Source organism: Brachycentrus maculatus, unplaced genomic scaffold, assembly GCF_059751285.1.
Source record: "Brachycentrus maculatus isolate JH-2025_06_01 unplaced genomic scaffold, ASM5975128v1 h1tg000811l, whole genome shotgun sequence".
NCBI classification, from domain to species: Eukaryota; Metazoa; Arthropoda; class Insecta; order Trichoptera; family Brachycentridae; genus Brachycentrus; species Brachycentrus maculatus.
In genome coordinates, this window is record NW_028281539.1 from 101032 (window position 1) to 117749 (window position 16718).

At 36.6% G+C, this 16718-nt stretch overlaps 1 protein-coding gene across 1 annotated transcript in view; it reads left to right on the top strand.

The window, feature by feature from the left end:
* LOC148300155 (putative fatty acyl-CoA reductase CG5065) overlaps nucleotides 1-16718 on the top strand; it is a 51174-nt gene that overhangs the window by 26750 nt on the left and 7706 nt on the right. Inside the window, exons 4-9 of the mRNA XM_088275173.1 lie at nucleotides 11603-11769; nucleotides 11996-12086; nucleotides 12836-12981; nucleotides 14037-14146; nucleotides 14562-14633; nucleotides 16187-16307. Coding sequence (XP_088131299.1) covers nucleotides 11603-11769; nucleotides 11996-12086; nucleotides 12836-12981; nucleotides 14037-14146; nucleotides 14562-14633; nucleotides 16187-16307 — 707 coding nt within the window. The remainder of the gene's footprint in view (nucleotides 1-11602; nucleotides 11770-11995; nucleotides 12087-12835; nucleotides 12982-14036; nucleotides 14147-14561; nucleotides 14634-16186; nucleotides 16308-16718) is intronic.

Genomic DNA, 16718 nt, shown 5'->3' on the forward strand with positions numbered 1-16718 from the left:
AGTTGTGTATGTTTTCGAAATGCCCAGAAATTGTACTATATCCCAGCAAAAGAGCACATTTTGAACTTAATATTTACCCGCTACAGGGCAGAAAGTGTTGTTTTTGCATTTTGAAGAAAAAATATTGTTTTATTATATTTTTAAATATACCAAATATTTTTCAAATGGAGAAAAAACATTCTGGTTTTACCTTAAAAAATCTGTTACACAGTAAAATGTTCAATAAGTAGCTTGATATTAATTTAAAATACATTTGATTATATTTTTAATTTTAAAAACGATCTCCTGAAAAATCATGTTTTTTTTATATATGACGTTGTTGAAGGGAGTTAGCGATATGTATTTAGCTCTTTGTCTGATGAGTTTGGTTACCACTGGCCCAGCCACAATTGACAAACGAGCTTCTGGAACGGGTTTGTTACGATTCGGACCAATAAGCAGTTAGTTCTATGAAGAGTTGCATTACACCGAGGAAAGTGAACTCAGGCAGGTATTACGAAATACCCCACTAAGACCCGGAGTGCATTGCCCAAGTATACCTATTCATACCTTCAAGACTTGGTCCGACCTCATTTAGAACAGAATGAACATTCTAGGCATCGAAGAAAACGCGGATGGAAATGTGGGCAAACACCGTATTTATACATCGCTCACTCCTTTCAACGACGTCATAATATATCAAAAGACGTGATTTTTCAGGAGAACGTTTTTAAAGTTTAAAAATATAACACAATGTATTAAAAATAAATATCAAGCCACTAACTGAACTTTTTACCGTGCATCAGATCTTTTTAGGTAAAACCTGAGGGTTTTTTCTCCATTTGAAAAATATTTAGTATACTTAAAAAAAATAATTAATCAATGCTTTTTCTTCAAAATTCAAAAACAACATTTTCTGCCCTGTAGCGGGTAAATATTAAGTTAAAAATATGCCGCTTTTTCTGGGATATAGTACATTTTCTGGGCATTCTGAAAACATGCACAACTGAAAATTGGCGATTTTTCGATAAATGACGTTGTTGAAAGGAGTGGGCGATATATATATTCGCATTTCAGCAGTTTCTAGTTGCCTAGAATAGGTGCTATACATCGTCTAGCATTGGCGATATCGTCACACAGATAATATTTAAAAATTCTAATAAAACCAACTAATTTTTAATTATTCATTTCAAAACATTAATCGAAATATGGAAGCCTATAAAGTTCATATGGTATAAAAAATGTATAAAATGAACATATTACATTCTTTACATCTCACCAATAGATGTCTCTAGAGAAGTTCTAGTGATTCAAGAACAAGGTTTCTAAATTGGTTCATGTATATAGAACTTCCAAGAATTTGAGTAGTGTGGTTGTCAATAATGGGTAGAATTGGTGAATGTTACACGTGTGTAAAGTGATCACTTGAACCAGCCTATGACGGTCGTCAGCCCCGTAAATGCCCAGACTTCAATATTCTTCTTCATCTTTGATGAGATGTCAAAAAATAATATAAAATGTATACGCAAAAAATATAACAGAAGTAAAAAAAACACAAAAAAAAAATTGTACTTGATATTGAATCGATTTGCTGCAGTGCCCTTTGCACCATTAGGTGAGAATGTATGTATGAAAAATAATGTTCGTCTTTAAATAAAATATAGGCTGAGGACATTTATTTATATTTTTCATTGAGAAAATTAAATTATCCAATAAAATTCAGGACATAAAATTATACATAAAACTCCTACATAAAATATATAATATAAATTATAAATGGGTGCGAATAACATAATCTGTTACCCAATAAATACGTACAATAACTAATAAAAATTCTACATTTGGTGTTTTTTTGTAGCCAAATTCTTTCTTCAAATCCACTTAAAATGTCATATGTCGCTCACTCCTTTCAAGAACGTCATAAATAAAAAATCGTCAATTTTCAGTTGAGCATGTTTTCTTAATGCCCAAAAAATGTACTATATCCCAGCAAAAGAGGCATATTTTTAACTTAATATTTACCCGCTACAGGGCAGCAAGTGTTTTTTTTACATTTTGAAGAAAATGTATTGTTTAATCATTTTTTTAAATATACTTAATATTTTTCAAATGGAGAAAAAACCTTCATGTTTTACCTAAAAAGATCTCTTGCACAGTAAAAAATTCAATGAGTGGCTTGATATTTATTTTTAATAAATTGTATTGTATTTTTAAACTTTAAAAACTTTCTCCTGAAAAACCAAGTATTTTGATTTATGACGTTCTTGAAAGGAGTAAGCGATGTGTCGCCTACTTTCAAAATCCGCCAGATCTTATTTTATAAGATTTTAAAATAAACACTATCGGAATGCCAATTGTGGGTTTAAAATATTTATATACTTGAAAATCCTGCTAAAAAATACTTAAAAACAGCGTTTTTTTTCGAATTCCGTTATATTCATGAAACTTGACTTCTGACCCATATCGGTCAATCAGAGAGCGGGGATAGGTCAAAAATTAAGATGACGTCATCATCGGTTTGCGTCTCGTGTTTTATTTAAATACTGAAAAAAATATAAAAAATGGGAAATTCTGTATTTCATAATATTTTATCTAAAGATGAACAAATCTTTTGTACATAAATGTTACCCGGAGAATTTCGCATTTTTTGTAAAATCGACTTACATGGATCTGGCGGATTTTGAAAATAGGCGACACATAACATTTTTAACATCTCAACAAAAATGAGAAGAATATGAATGTCTGGATGCTTATAGGGCATATGAACTGTCATAGGCTGGTTACATATACGTGTGTAACATTCACCATGACGACAACACTTCACAATTTTTGGAACTCCTACATATGTCATCAATCTCGTGACACTGCACACGTGATTTCACTGGAGCCATCTGTGGTTGGTTTTATTTTAGCAGATATTATTTTGTTTGCAAGATATTTACTTACAGGGCTCATGACCTGTCATTGGCTAGATAATTGATCACTTTATACACTACTCAAACTCTTAGATATATTGATCAATCTTATGACAAAGTATACATGAGTTCACAACAGTCGTCTATGTTGGATTGAGCAAAGCCCCTATTTTAGCAGAGACCCATTTATTTTTATGTATGATCCAATCCCTGGATTATTTTTACATACCGGGAAAAACCGGCAGTCACGAATTAGTGTTTTTAAAATAGTATTACACAAAGTGAACGATGAAAGAAAGGAGAGTGTTACATCTAATGTTATCAATAATTCCTAATTTCACCATTCGAACATCTGTCATACACCGTTTTACCGCACATACGTCTGAGAGAGCTCATTCCCGAGATATTCGGAGCATTGAATGTAATACGGTTTTTCCTAATAGAAGCGTGTAGAGGAATGATGTATGGAGTTCCGGATATCCGGTACTTGTTTCGTTATTTTGACGTGTCTTAACTCGAGATTAGGTCTGTATACGCAATTAATTGATATGGTCAGATAATGATGTATGGAGCATAACAGTGGCGAGCAGTGAATATATATATATTTATATATATATATATATATATATATATATATATATATATATATATATATATATATATGTGTGTGTATACGTATATGTATACGAACATCTATAAGAGAGAATAGAACGCCACACCACTCTGTATTTGCAAACATTCTTCGCCTGTTCCACGTTCATGCATCTCCCCATACATACCCGCCGATTATTACGACTCCTAACCTGACCACTTTCAAGTATTTGGCATACCTGATTATGCCATATTTTTCTCAGTCTTCCTCTGCTTCTTTTCCCAATTACATTCGCCGTATAAATTTGTTTAAAAATAAACGATAGTGATTTTAATCTCTCGTATTTATTTAATATTACCCTGGGCTGGTCTCTGAAACTAAGGATTATTCACCTTACCTTCAATAAAGTATCGATCAAGATAACACTGCGTCAACACGATGCAGTGCCCTATGCACCATCGGGTGCGTATAGTGTTAAGAAGAAATTATAAATTAATATATTAGAAATTTCTTAATATATTAAGGTAGGCAATATTTTCGCGGCTGCACCGAACGTACGCCCCTGGTTTAGCGTGTGGGCATGCACGATAGTATGAGTGTAGTTATAATTAATGGCCCAGGAAGAACGGTTATGTAGCGGCAGACCTTGACACAGATATGAGCAGGTTTACGATAATATTATTACAATATTTGCACATACCTACCGGCTGCTAGGTACACGTATGACGGCAGACGTATTGGGAAACGAAACGAGATGAACGCAGTGTGGAAATGGTTGCCAAAACCTTGCAATTTGAAATTCAGCTGTGATCCAACCCTCTCTCATGAAGAACCTGTAGGAAGATGTTGAAATGGGTGATATAAGGAAATAATGCAAAGCTGAAATGAGCGTTATCCAGCAAACTAAGGAAGGTGTGATGAGATGGAGCCCTCATAGGAAGATGTTCCAATGGGTGATATGAGGAAAGAATGCAAGGCTGAGATGAGCATTATCCAACAAACTAAGGAAGGTGTGTTGAGATGAAGTCCTCATAGGAAAATTTTCCAATGGTGACTGATATAAGGAAAGAATGCAAGGCTGAGATAAGCATTATCCAACAAACTAAGGAAGGTGTGTTGAGATGAAGCCCTCATAGAAAGATGTTGCAATGGGTGATAAAAGAAGATAATACAAGGCTGAGATAAGCATTATCCATCAAACTAAGGAAGGTGTGTTGAGATGAAGCCCTCATAGGAAGATGTTGCAATGGGTGATATAAGGAAAGAATGCAAGGCTGAGATAAGCATTGTCCAGCAAACTATGGAAGATGTGTTGAGATGAAGCCCTCATAGGAAGATGTTGTAATGGATTATAAAAGGAAGAATGCAAGGCTGAGATAAGCATTATCCAGCAAACTAAGAAAGGTGTGTTGAGATGAAGCCCTCACAGGGAGATGTTCCAATGGTGATATAAGGAAAGAATGCAAGACTGAGATGAGCATTATCCACCAAACTAAGGAAAGTGTTTTGAGATGAAGCCCTCATAGGAAGATGTCCCAATGGTGATTATAAGGAAATAATGCAAGGCTGAGATAAGCATTATTCAACAAAGGAAGGTGTGTTGAGATGAAGCCCTCACAGGGAGATGTTCCAATGGTGATATAAGGAAAGAATGCAAGGCTGAGATAAGCATTATCCAGCAAACTAAGAAAGGTGTGTTGAGATGAAGCCCTCACAGGGAGATGTTCCAATGGTGATATAAGGAAAGAATGCAAGACTGAGATGAGCATTATCCACCAAACTAAGGAAAGTGTTTTGAGATGAAGCCCTCATAGGAAGATGTTCCAATGGTGATTATAAGGAAATAATGCAAGGCTGAGATAAGCATTATTCAACAAAGGAAGGTGTGTTGAGATGAAGCCCTCACAGGGAGATGTTCCAATGGTGATATAAGGAAAGAATGCAAGGCTGAGATGAGCATTATCTATCAAACTAAGGAAGGTGTGTTGAGATGGTTTGGGCATGTGGAAGAACGAATAATCTAATGTGAAAAGGTTGCCAAAAACTTAATTTGAATAATAATGAATAATATTTGGAGCAAAGGTACATATTACAAACCTAAAAAGGACCACTCTAACTCCTTTGAGTTCGAGTGGTCCTTTTCAGGTTGGTAATATGTGAAGCCCGAAATAGCATATATAATTAAATATAATTTTATTCGTCAGACAATTTATGACAACTCCACCTTTGTGTCGCAATAAAATTATAAAAATACTATTTAAAGGTATGTTGGTTTACTTGAAGCAGCAGTAACATTGTGAAGGTCAATTAGACCTCAGAAATTAGGTATCAAAATGTTAGAATAATAGTTACTTGAACATTGAGTGATCACTAAACAAAGAAACAATCACCGTAAGCGGTACGGAATAGAAAATTTTCGGGTCTTTGAAATCCAGTGGTCTTTTTTAGGTCGGGATAAGGTGCGAAGGCCGAAAAAGTATACTTTTAATGTCGCTTTATTCGTCGAACTTAATAAAATTATAAAATAGTACCATCAGTGCGAATGGTAGCAAATTAAGTAAATGGTGCACTGAAATCAGTAATAGCAAATAAAAACCTATCAGCGGAAGCTAAACTGGCAGTGTACAACGGAGTCCTGGTTCCAACTTTAATGTATGGAAGTGAAACATGGAGTTGGCAAAATAAGGATGAAAGTAGACTGAATACAGTCGAAATGCGATCTCTCAGAAGAATGTGCAACAAAACGATGTATGATAGATGTTCGAATAGCGAAATTAGGAAGAAATGTGAAGCTGAGATAAGCATTGTCGATAAAATTAAGAATGGTGTGTTTAAATGGTTTGGACACGTGGAACGAATGAGTGAGGAAAGAACGGTAAAACAAATTTATCAGGCTAATGTGATTGGAAAAAGGACCCGAGGAAGACCGAGAAAAACATGGCACTATCAGGTATGCCAAATACTTGAAAGTGGTCAGGTTTTAGGAGTCGTAGTAATCGGCGGGTATGTATGAGAAGATGCATGAACGTGGAACAGGCGAGGAATGTTTGCAAAGACAGAGTGGTTTTGCGTTGTATTCTCTCTGCCTACCTCTGCGGGGAAGCAGCGTGATGGTTAGTTAGTTAGTTATGTTAGCAAATTCGAGGCACCCACAATTCTGTAAAGGTCAGTTACAAGTAATGAATCATGATATAAAAATGTTAGAATAATAGTTACTTGGACGTCAATCAAACAAATAATCACCGTTCGCGGTACGGTATAGAAAAATTTTGGGGTTTTTGAATTGCAGTGGTCCTTCTTAGGTTGAAATTAAATTTATATTCATATTATTTTTTGACATTTCATCAAAGATGAAGAATAATATGGAAGTCTGGGCATTTACGGGGCCGACGACCGTCATTTGCTGGTTTAAGTGATCATTTTACACACGTATAACATTCACCAATTCTACCCATTATTGACAACCACAATACTAAAATTCTTTGAAGTTCTATACATACGAACCAATTTTGAAACATTATTTTTGAATCACAAGAACTTCACTAGAGACATCTTTTGGTGAGATGAAAAGAAGCTTTTTATTGAGCAGAAACTATTTTAATAGTATGTTAACTCCGAATGCTGGATTATAATCACACACATGAGAAACGCCACAAAATATTATTTAATTTTTTATCATTTAAGCTTATAATTTCACTAGATACAACATTCAGGGTGAATCTAAATACTTGTTCACAAAATCTGGATTATCTCCTATTACAGAGTTATTTTCATATTATTTATTGACATCTCATCAAAGATGAAGAAGAATATGGAAGTCTGGGCATTCGCACACTCAAAATGTTGTAAATTTATATTACTTCAAGGTCGAAGTAGTATTAATTTAATATGGCTTAATGCGTTGGACGATTAGCAAGACTTCCACCGTTAATAAAATTACAAAAATACTCTATATCACTGCAAATGTTGGCAAACTTGAAGTATTTGAAAGGTCAGTTACAAGTAAAAATTTATATCAAACGTTTCGCATGTAATGTAGGCCAAGCACTATCAAGGGCGTTTCAAAAGGTGAATAATTATTTTTCGTTGATAACCTGTTGTGGTTCTGTTTGTATACTAATATTTCTAATATACAGCATGTTTAAATTTAGATTTCATTTTTTTCTTTATTTTAAATTCTTTTGCATTACATGACATACATTCAAATACAAAAAAATATGAATAAAATATTAATATGAATACAAAAAAAAGTCCCACAAAGGCATGCCCTGTGTGTGGGTATAGATTATAATTTAGTCATAGCAAAGGGTATAAGGGTATAGGTATTATAAGTAGAACTAGAATAATAGTATTAAAATAAAATAAAACAAATTTATGACGTGAATGTTAGTGGCAAAAGAAGCAGGGGAAGACCGAGAAAAACATGGCACGATCAGGTATGCCAAATACTCGAAAGTGGTCAGGTTAGGAGTCGTAACGATCGGCGGGTATGGATGAGGAGATCCATGAACGTGGAAGAGGCGAAGAATGTTTGCAAGGACAGAGTGGTGTGGCACTCTATTTTCTCTGCCTACCCCTGCGGGGAAGCGGCGGGATGGTTAGTTAGTTTTTTTTAAATATAAAATACAAAAAATACTTGACTATCAGAAAACAATTTTTTTAATTTTTTTTTAGTAAATTTGAAAACTTAAAAACATAAAAAAAGTTGAAAAAGTAAAAAGTTAGCAAGCATGTACTACAAAAAAAGGAGCTGAAATCTGTCTCTTCAGTAAATAATCCAAGCAAATTTTAAAATTTACACAAACTTAGGGAACTAACATCTAGCAAATAGTCTTTATTTGATTTATTTTATTATTTATTTATTTATATAGGTGTATCAATTCTTCTTCTTCTTTTTTATAATGAGCCCTCTGACCTACTTCTAGCTGCCAGTTTCTACCCCCCACAGCGACTACGTCGTCGGACCATCTCTTTTGCGGTCTTCCGACGCCTCTTTTGTTCATTCAAGGTCTTCATCGTAATGTTTTTGAGGCCCATCTTATCAAATTATTCATAGCATGGGATTTTTCAAAATGACTATGGGATATCGGTAAAAAAATATTCTTAGAAAACAAAGTTTCCTTCCCAAACCAAAGGACTCATTGAATCTGTTAAATATGAGTTTAGTTAGAGGAAATGGATGTGTATAGTTCACAATAATGTCCGCTTCCGTAGTGTAATGATCAGCATGCTCGGCTACCGTTCTGGAGGTCCCGGGCTCGATTCCAAAGGGGGGGTCAGATAAACATAAGTGATTTTTTCATTCTAATATTTATTCAATATTACCCTGGACTGGTGCCTGAAGCGGAGGGCTGTTCACCTTTCCTTCGTGTGTTTATGATCAATATAACGCTGCGTTTATATGATGCAGTGCCCTATGCACCATTGGGTGCGGATAAGGGTTAGAGATCAATTTCTTAGCAAAAATAAGTGGAAATGGATTATACATCCTCACCTATGTATGTTTATATAAAAAAATATTAAATACCGTAGAACTTTGATGTGTTACTTGAGCCCAGTACAAAAAAAAATATTTAGATCTGTATTTGGTCTACAATAATGAACGTATGGACATGATTCATTGTTTTCCTGACAGGTGACACTTATTGTCACCATACGTTCATTATTGTAGACCAAATGCAGATTTAAATCTCGTTTTTGTACTGGGCTCAAGTAGCACATCAAAGTTCAAGTAGCCCCGTTCTACAGTAGGTTTTTTTTTGTTTTTAAGTTCACCAAGGAAATCATGAATCCATTTAGACGTATGTAGAGTACGTCAAGACTTATTATTTCTGAGCGACAATGCCCTGGTGAAGGCTAACACTGTTGGTACGCCAACTACACACCGTGGACCCTTGGTCGTCAAACTGCGGCCCGCGGCAGATATTTGTGCGGCCATATAGCAAACAATTTTAGTAGATTAAATATAATATTATAAACTACGTATAAAAATTACTTAAAAAATATGTTTGTAGTTCTAATAAAAATCTTGAATAACTAACTGTTTTTTCTTTCTTTTTTATCAGGGATGATACAGATATCTTTATCCATATCCAAATCTTTCGGATATCCGAAATAAAAAAAAATCCGTATCCGAATTCGATATAAAAAATTATTCGGATAGTTGCGGATGTTACTCTGAATTACATTTTCAATTGACACGACCCGATATTAATATTTGTTTCGAGTTAAGACAGAGATTATCTTTGACTGTTTTAGCGCTGCGACTAACTTTATTTTTACAATATTTTGAGTAATTAAAATCTCGATAGAGACAAAGAATATTTTCAATTTATTTCAGGAAATAACATCAAGTGGCCATGTAAACCAGCCAATGACAGATCATAAGCCCTGTAAATGCCTAGATAGGGGTAGGGGTTGGCTAGGAGTATGTATTGGAGCTTCGAGCTGGAACCTAGCATCTAACAGTCGGCTATCGTACATAATACCCAATTCATAAGTGTGCGGCCCGCAGTGATACCTCACATTGTCCCATGTGGCCCTTGACCAGAAAAGTGTGACGACCGCTGCCGTGGACTAGCTCAAAACCGAGAGTTTAAAAACACCCATTAAGGTCAAGTTAACCATAAGCGCTCGTTGCGTCAGTCTCACTTTCAAATATCCATGGTTCATTGTCAGACGGTTCAAAAACTGGTTTTTACACAGTTTAGGCGCGCTGGGGGCCATACACTAGTATTATACGCTAGTATTCTATCATCCGTTGACCGAAAACTTGACGCGAAGGTTTAAAACCTCTTTCAAGGTCGTGATAGGTTTTTTTCTGCGTCTTGTCTGCCAGCTGATTAGCGTTGGTCGTTTTTTAAGAGTAAAAAAATAAGACAACATTTTGAGCGTGTCCACAAATCTGGATGATCTATAATTAGGAGTTATTTTTACATATCGTTCACTCCTTTCAAAAATGTCATAAATCAAAAAACTTGACTTTTCACGAGAACGTTACTAAAGTTTAAAAATATACAATGTATTAAAAATAAATATCAAGCCACCCTTTGAACTTTTTACTGTGTAACAGGTCTTTTTAGGTAAAACCTGAAGGTTTTTTCTCCATTAGAAAAATATTTAGTTTATTTTTAAAAAATAATTATACAATACTTTTTCTTCAAAATGCAAAAACAATACTTTCTGCCCTATAGCGGGTAAATATTAACTTAAAAATATGCCTCTTTTATTGGGATATACTTAGTACATTTCTGGGCATTCCAAAAACATGCACAATTGAAAATTGACGATTTTTGATTTATGACAATCTTGAAAGGAGTGAGCAATATAAACATATATTTTGAAATCACAACAAAGATGAAGTAAACTATGGAGCATAAATTAACCAATTTTACCTATGGTTTACAACCACGGGTAAAATATACAAACTTATAAGCCAAACATTTATAAAGTAAAATAAAAAATGAAAAATATATATTCTAGCATTTCTCATGTTCATATGTACATTTCTGTTGACTGTCGTCAACAGACCTTCCGTTTCACTAGAAGAGGGTTCAGCATTTTGTGTCCTAGCTTGGTTTATGTTGGGTACCAATATCCTTCAGTAGTTTAATTATTTTTTAAAAACCATATCCGCTCCCTAGGTGGAGCATATGGAGTCCACAAACTATCTCCAGGCTTTTCTGTCGGCTGCCAGCTCCCTTGCATTCTCCCAAGTCAAATCCGCCTCCCGAAGTTCTGACGAGAACTGCCGACGAAATGTCAGCAGTTGTCGTCCTTGATGAAAGAGGCAATCTTGATGGCGGCTCTCGGGAGGCATGCGGAGTACATGGCCAAGCCAACTGAATCGCCTTTTCTTGACGACAGTTGTGACCAAGATTTGCTACGCCTTATCTCTTCATTCCTCACAAAGTCAAACCATCGCACGCCTAAAATTCTCCGCAGACACCCATTCTCGAAGCTCAGTACACGGCTGCTCTGGGTCTTTGAAAGGTGCCATGTTTCACAGCCGTATAAGAAAACAGGAGCAGGAGAGTTTAATTATACACGGTTGTAACCAGGACTCCATTGTGCACTACCAGAACTACACAATAATAGCATTTTTTTGTTGTTGCAGATTTTTGATAAGGTGAAGACGATGAAAGGAGGCATGCAGGGATTGACCAGTAAAATGAGGATCATTGCTGGAGATGTATCTAGCCCAGGACTTGCGATCTCCGAACAGGACAGAGAACTGATCAAAGAAAACGTCAACATCATCTATCATGCTGCTGCCACCATAAGGTACCAGGAATACTATAATACTAATATTAGCAATTTAATGTCACAAAGGTGATTGATGAATATATAGAAATGAGAGTGAATGCTGGGAACAGAGGCTGAATGCTGTACAAAGTGTACAAATAAAAAGCGGCTAAAGCAAAGTTGTTTTATTTTATAAAGTTTATAAAATGTGCCACAAAGTATCTGCGAAAAACAATCAAGAAAAAGTATTTATTTATGATTACAGGTTCGACGAGGAGCTGAAGAAAGCAGTTCTTCTTAACACCAGAGGAACAAAACTGATGCTTGAGTTGGCTAGGGAATGCAAACATCTGGAGGTAGGATATTCTTCTTTCTCTTCTTATTATAGATCCTCAGGATTTGTCTGCCTGGGGTTCTACGTCCTTCAGGGTTTCCTTGAAGAGCGATACGTGGAAGTTTGTCTTCTGACATTCTGTTTACATTATCTGCATTCATTCCTATTTCCAACTACATTCGATTCATTAATTTGTTTTACCGTTCTTTCCTCACTAATTCGGTTCACATGTCCAAACCATCTCTAATTGCATTTTTTTATTTGATCGATAATGCTTATCTTAGCCTTGCACCCTTTCCTTATATCACCATTGGAACATCTATCATACATGGTCTTGCCGCACTGAGAGATGGCATCCCGAGTGCATCCAGTCTACTCTCATCCTTCCCAAACCATCCCAACCCGCCTTCCTTAGTTTGCTGAATAGTGATCATCTCAGCCTCGCACCCTTTCCTTATATCACCATTGGAACATCTGCTATACATGGTGTTGCCGCACTGAGAGATGGCATCCCGACTGCATCGAGTCTACTCTTATCCTTCCCAAACCATCCTAACCCGCCTTCCTTAGTTTGCTGGATAGTGCTCATCTCAGCCTTGCACCCTTTCCTTATATCACCATTGGAACATCTACCATATATGTTTTGCCGCACTGGGAGATTGCATTCAATTTACTTTCATCTTTCTTCTGCGAACTCCATGCTTCACTTATTTCGACACCGCATTTTGACTGTGTTTTCCTCTTTTTCTAAAGCAGTATTTGATGTTTCAGCTTTTCTGCCACGTGTCAACGTCTTACTGCCATCTGCACGAGAAGCTGCTGCTGGAAAAGCCATACCCTCCGCCATCTGATCCTCATCAGATCATCAAGTGCGTGGAATGGCTGGACGATGCTGTTGTTAACGCTATGACAGACAAGTGAGTAAAAAAAGATTTAAAAATATTCATTGTCATTCAATACTTTGTCATTTTTTTGTGAATTTTACAGAACTGTTTAATCGAGTCATTAAAATCTTCTTCTTCCTGGCTCCATCCCAACTTATCGTCTTTGTAGACTGTTGGAGTCAGCTCTCCTCGTCCTCAGGTTGTAGGTCATTCTATCATGGACAACGTCACCTAGGCCATGCCTTTGAATCATGTTATCTTTCTGCAGCATCCATAAACTCTTTGGTCTTCCTCTAGATGTCTTTCGAGAAAGATCTTTGGCGATTGCCTGGATCACAATATGAACATTTTTTTCTCTAATAATATTAATAATTCTCTTTTAAAGAAATAATATAATCATGTAATAGTAAATTTAGTTTCATTTACAATAAATAGGACACCTTAGAAATTTCATTTTAGTCTATTTTTTACCTGATGATGGAATAGTTTTTCCGAAACCTGTTATCATGAAGAAGTGTAAAATGTTTTAAGTAGTATTACACATTGTTAACGATGAACGATAAGGAGAGTGTTGTGCTATGTATAAGGTTGGGATCAAAATTGGTGGTCGAACCTTGAATGACATCTGATTCCATTCATTCATCTTCATAAGGGACTTTCACGAGAGATGGTATCATACATGATAAAACTAGCGAAGAACATTGGTGCCATAAACCAAGCTAGGACACAAAATGCCGAACCCTCTTCTAGTGGAACGGAAGGCCTGTTGAGGAGAGTCAGCAGTCCGGCTTCTCTTGAGGCATGCAACGTGGTTTCCTCCCAGCAATGAGCAAATGTTGAGATTATTGGCCCACACTAGATTATCCCTCTTGTTTTTTTTTTTAAGTTTAGAAGAAACGATAATTAACTTAATTATATATTAACCTTGTACATAATAAGCAAAGTAAATAATAAATACAACTCCCATCTTCAAAAAAATCTTCTATTGAGAATTTTAGTGTTCCATTAGTGGTTTTACACATCAAGTCACTAATTGTACTACAGTATTGTTTAGATTGAATTTCTATTTTGATATTTGCTTTTTTTAGGATTTTGGACACCCTCCCAAATACGTATGCTTTCACAAAAGCTCTTTCTGAAGGTCTGGTGGTCGAAGCGATGAAGGATATTCCTTGCATGATTCTTCGTCCATCAATTGGTAAGGAAATGTATTAATGTAAACATCAATTAATAAAAAAGTACATTGTTATCAGTGGCGTGCCTAGGGTTTACTAGTAAGGAAATCCCTATTTTTTTTTCACTTTCGTGAATACATGACATACTTATAATTTCTTCACTTCTTACCATTTCCAGTACAGTAAGCCCCCAAAAAAACATTATAAAGATAAACAATGTATTGTAATCTCGGCTTTTCTCGGCTAGATTATTCCAATACAACGAGCTAGCGCGCGATAATTTAAAAACAACCGTACAAAATTATTTATTTTTAATCATTTGATGCTCATTTGGTAATTTTTATTCGGAGTTGTTAGGCAAGCCAGGCTTATGGGCTTCTATGGAAGTACTGCCACTGATTGTTATATGCATGTCACAAATTGTTTTCCTTTTTCTAGTTATCCCTATCTGGCAAGAACCCCTTCCAGGATGGACTGACAACGTGAATGGTCCTGTAGGACTTCTCATTGGTAAGGATTTAATATATAATAATTAAAATAAAACCTTGTTTTTAAATCACTATAATTTTTTATAGTGATTTGATGGAAAATCAGAAAGTTATTGCTTCAAATATAAATTATATTAAATGTATCGTCTAAACCCATTTATGGATTCTCACCCAAGCTACTACGAAGAATTTTTAAAAACCGTATCACTCACACCTTTCAAGAACGTCATAAATCGAAAAACTTGATTTTTCAGGAATACGTTTTTAAAGTTTAAAAATATAATACAATGTTTTAAAAATAAATATAAAGTCAATTTTTCAAAAACCTAGCGGTTTTTTCTCCATTTCAAAAATATTTAGTAAGTATATTTAAAAAAATAATTAAACAATACCTTTTCTTCAAAATGCAAAAACAAAACTTTCTGCCCTGTAGCGGGTAAATATTAGGTTAAAAATATGCCTCTTTTGTTGGGATATAGTACATTTTCTGAGCATTCCGAAAACATGCACAGCTGAAAATTGTCGATTTTTGATTTATGACGTTCTTGAAAGGAGTGAGCGGTATGTGAAGCTAAAGCGCCGCTCAGAGCGGCTGCAGACTGACACGATGATTGCCAACCTTCAGCGTGGAGTACTCGGGCCGTTGTATGAGGGGAGAGAAATAGCGAGTAATAGGTATTATATTACAAGGCGGCGTGGAAGGTAAACGCAGCGTAGGAAGAAGGCGTATATCCTGGCTCCGCTGCAGCACTGGGGCGCTGCTCAGAGCGGCTGCAGACTGACACGATGATTGCCAACCTTCAGCGTGGAGTACTCGGGCCGTTGTATGAGGGGAGAGAAATAGCGAGTAATAGGTATTATATTACAAGGCGGCGTGGAAGGTAAACGCAGCGTAGGAAGAAGGCGTATATCCTGGCTCCGCTGCAGCACTGGGGCGCTGCTCAGAGCGGCTGCAGACTGACACGATGATTGCCAACCTTCAGCGTGGAGTACTCGGGCCGTTGTATGAGGGGAGAGAAATAGCGAGTGATAGGTATTATATTACAAGGCGGCGTGGAAGGTAAACGCAGCGTAGGAAGAAGGCGTATATCCTGGCTCCGCTGCAGCACTGGGGCGCTGCTCAGAGCGGCTGCAGACTGACACGATGATTGCCAACCTTCAGCGTGGAGTACTCGGGCCGTTGTATGAGGGGAGAGAAATAGCGAGTAATAGGTATTATATTACAAGGCGGCGTGGAAGGTAAACGCAGCGTAGGAAGAAGGCGTATATCCTGGCTCCGCTGCAGCACTGGGGCGCTGCTCAGAGCGGCTGCAGACTGACACGATGATTGCCAACCTTCAGCGTGGAGTACTCGGGCCGTTGTATGAGGGGAGAGAAATAGCGAGTAATAGGTATTATATTACAAGGCGGCGTGGAAGGTTAACGCAGCATAGGAAGAAGGCGTATATCCTGGCTTGGCAGCTTGAGATACTGGCTTCTCTATAACACTGAGTCCCTACTTAGAGCCGCTGCAGACAGTAAAATCGTCAATGGGTATGTTTTTTTTAACCATACGATTGTCTGTTTGAATTTCAGGAGCTGGAAAGGGAGTCATCAGGACTATGTACTGCCATTCCAACGGATATGCTGACTATCTACCTGTTGACATTGTGGTCAACACAATGCTTGTTTGCACGTGGAACTACATCAGCAATAAGTATGTAAAAAAACTAACCAACTAACCATCACGCCGCTTCCCGCAGGGGTAGGCAGAGAGAATAGAGCGCCACACCACTCTGTCCTTGCAAACATTCTTCGCCTCTTCCACGTTCATGCATCTCCTCATACATACCCGCCGATTGTTACGACTCCTTACCTGACCACTTTCAAGTATTTGGCATACCTACTCTTGCCATGTTTTTCCCGGTCTTCCTCTGCTTCTTTTCCCACAAACATTCGCCTCATAAATTTGTTTTACCGTTCTTTCCTCACTCATTCGTTCTACATGTCCAAACCGTCTCAACACACCTTTCTTAATTTTATCGATAATGCTTATCTCAGCTTTGCATTCCTTCCTTATTTCACTATTCGCACATCTATCATACATCGTTTTGTCGCACATTCTTCT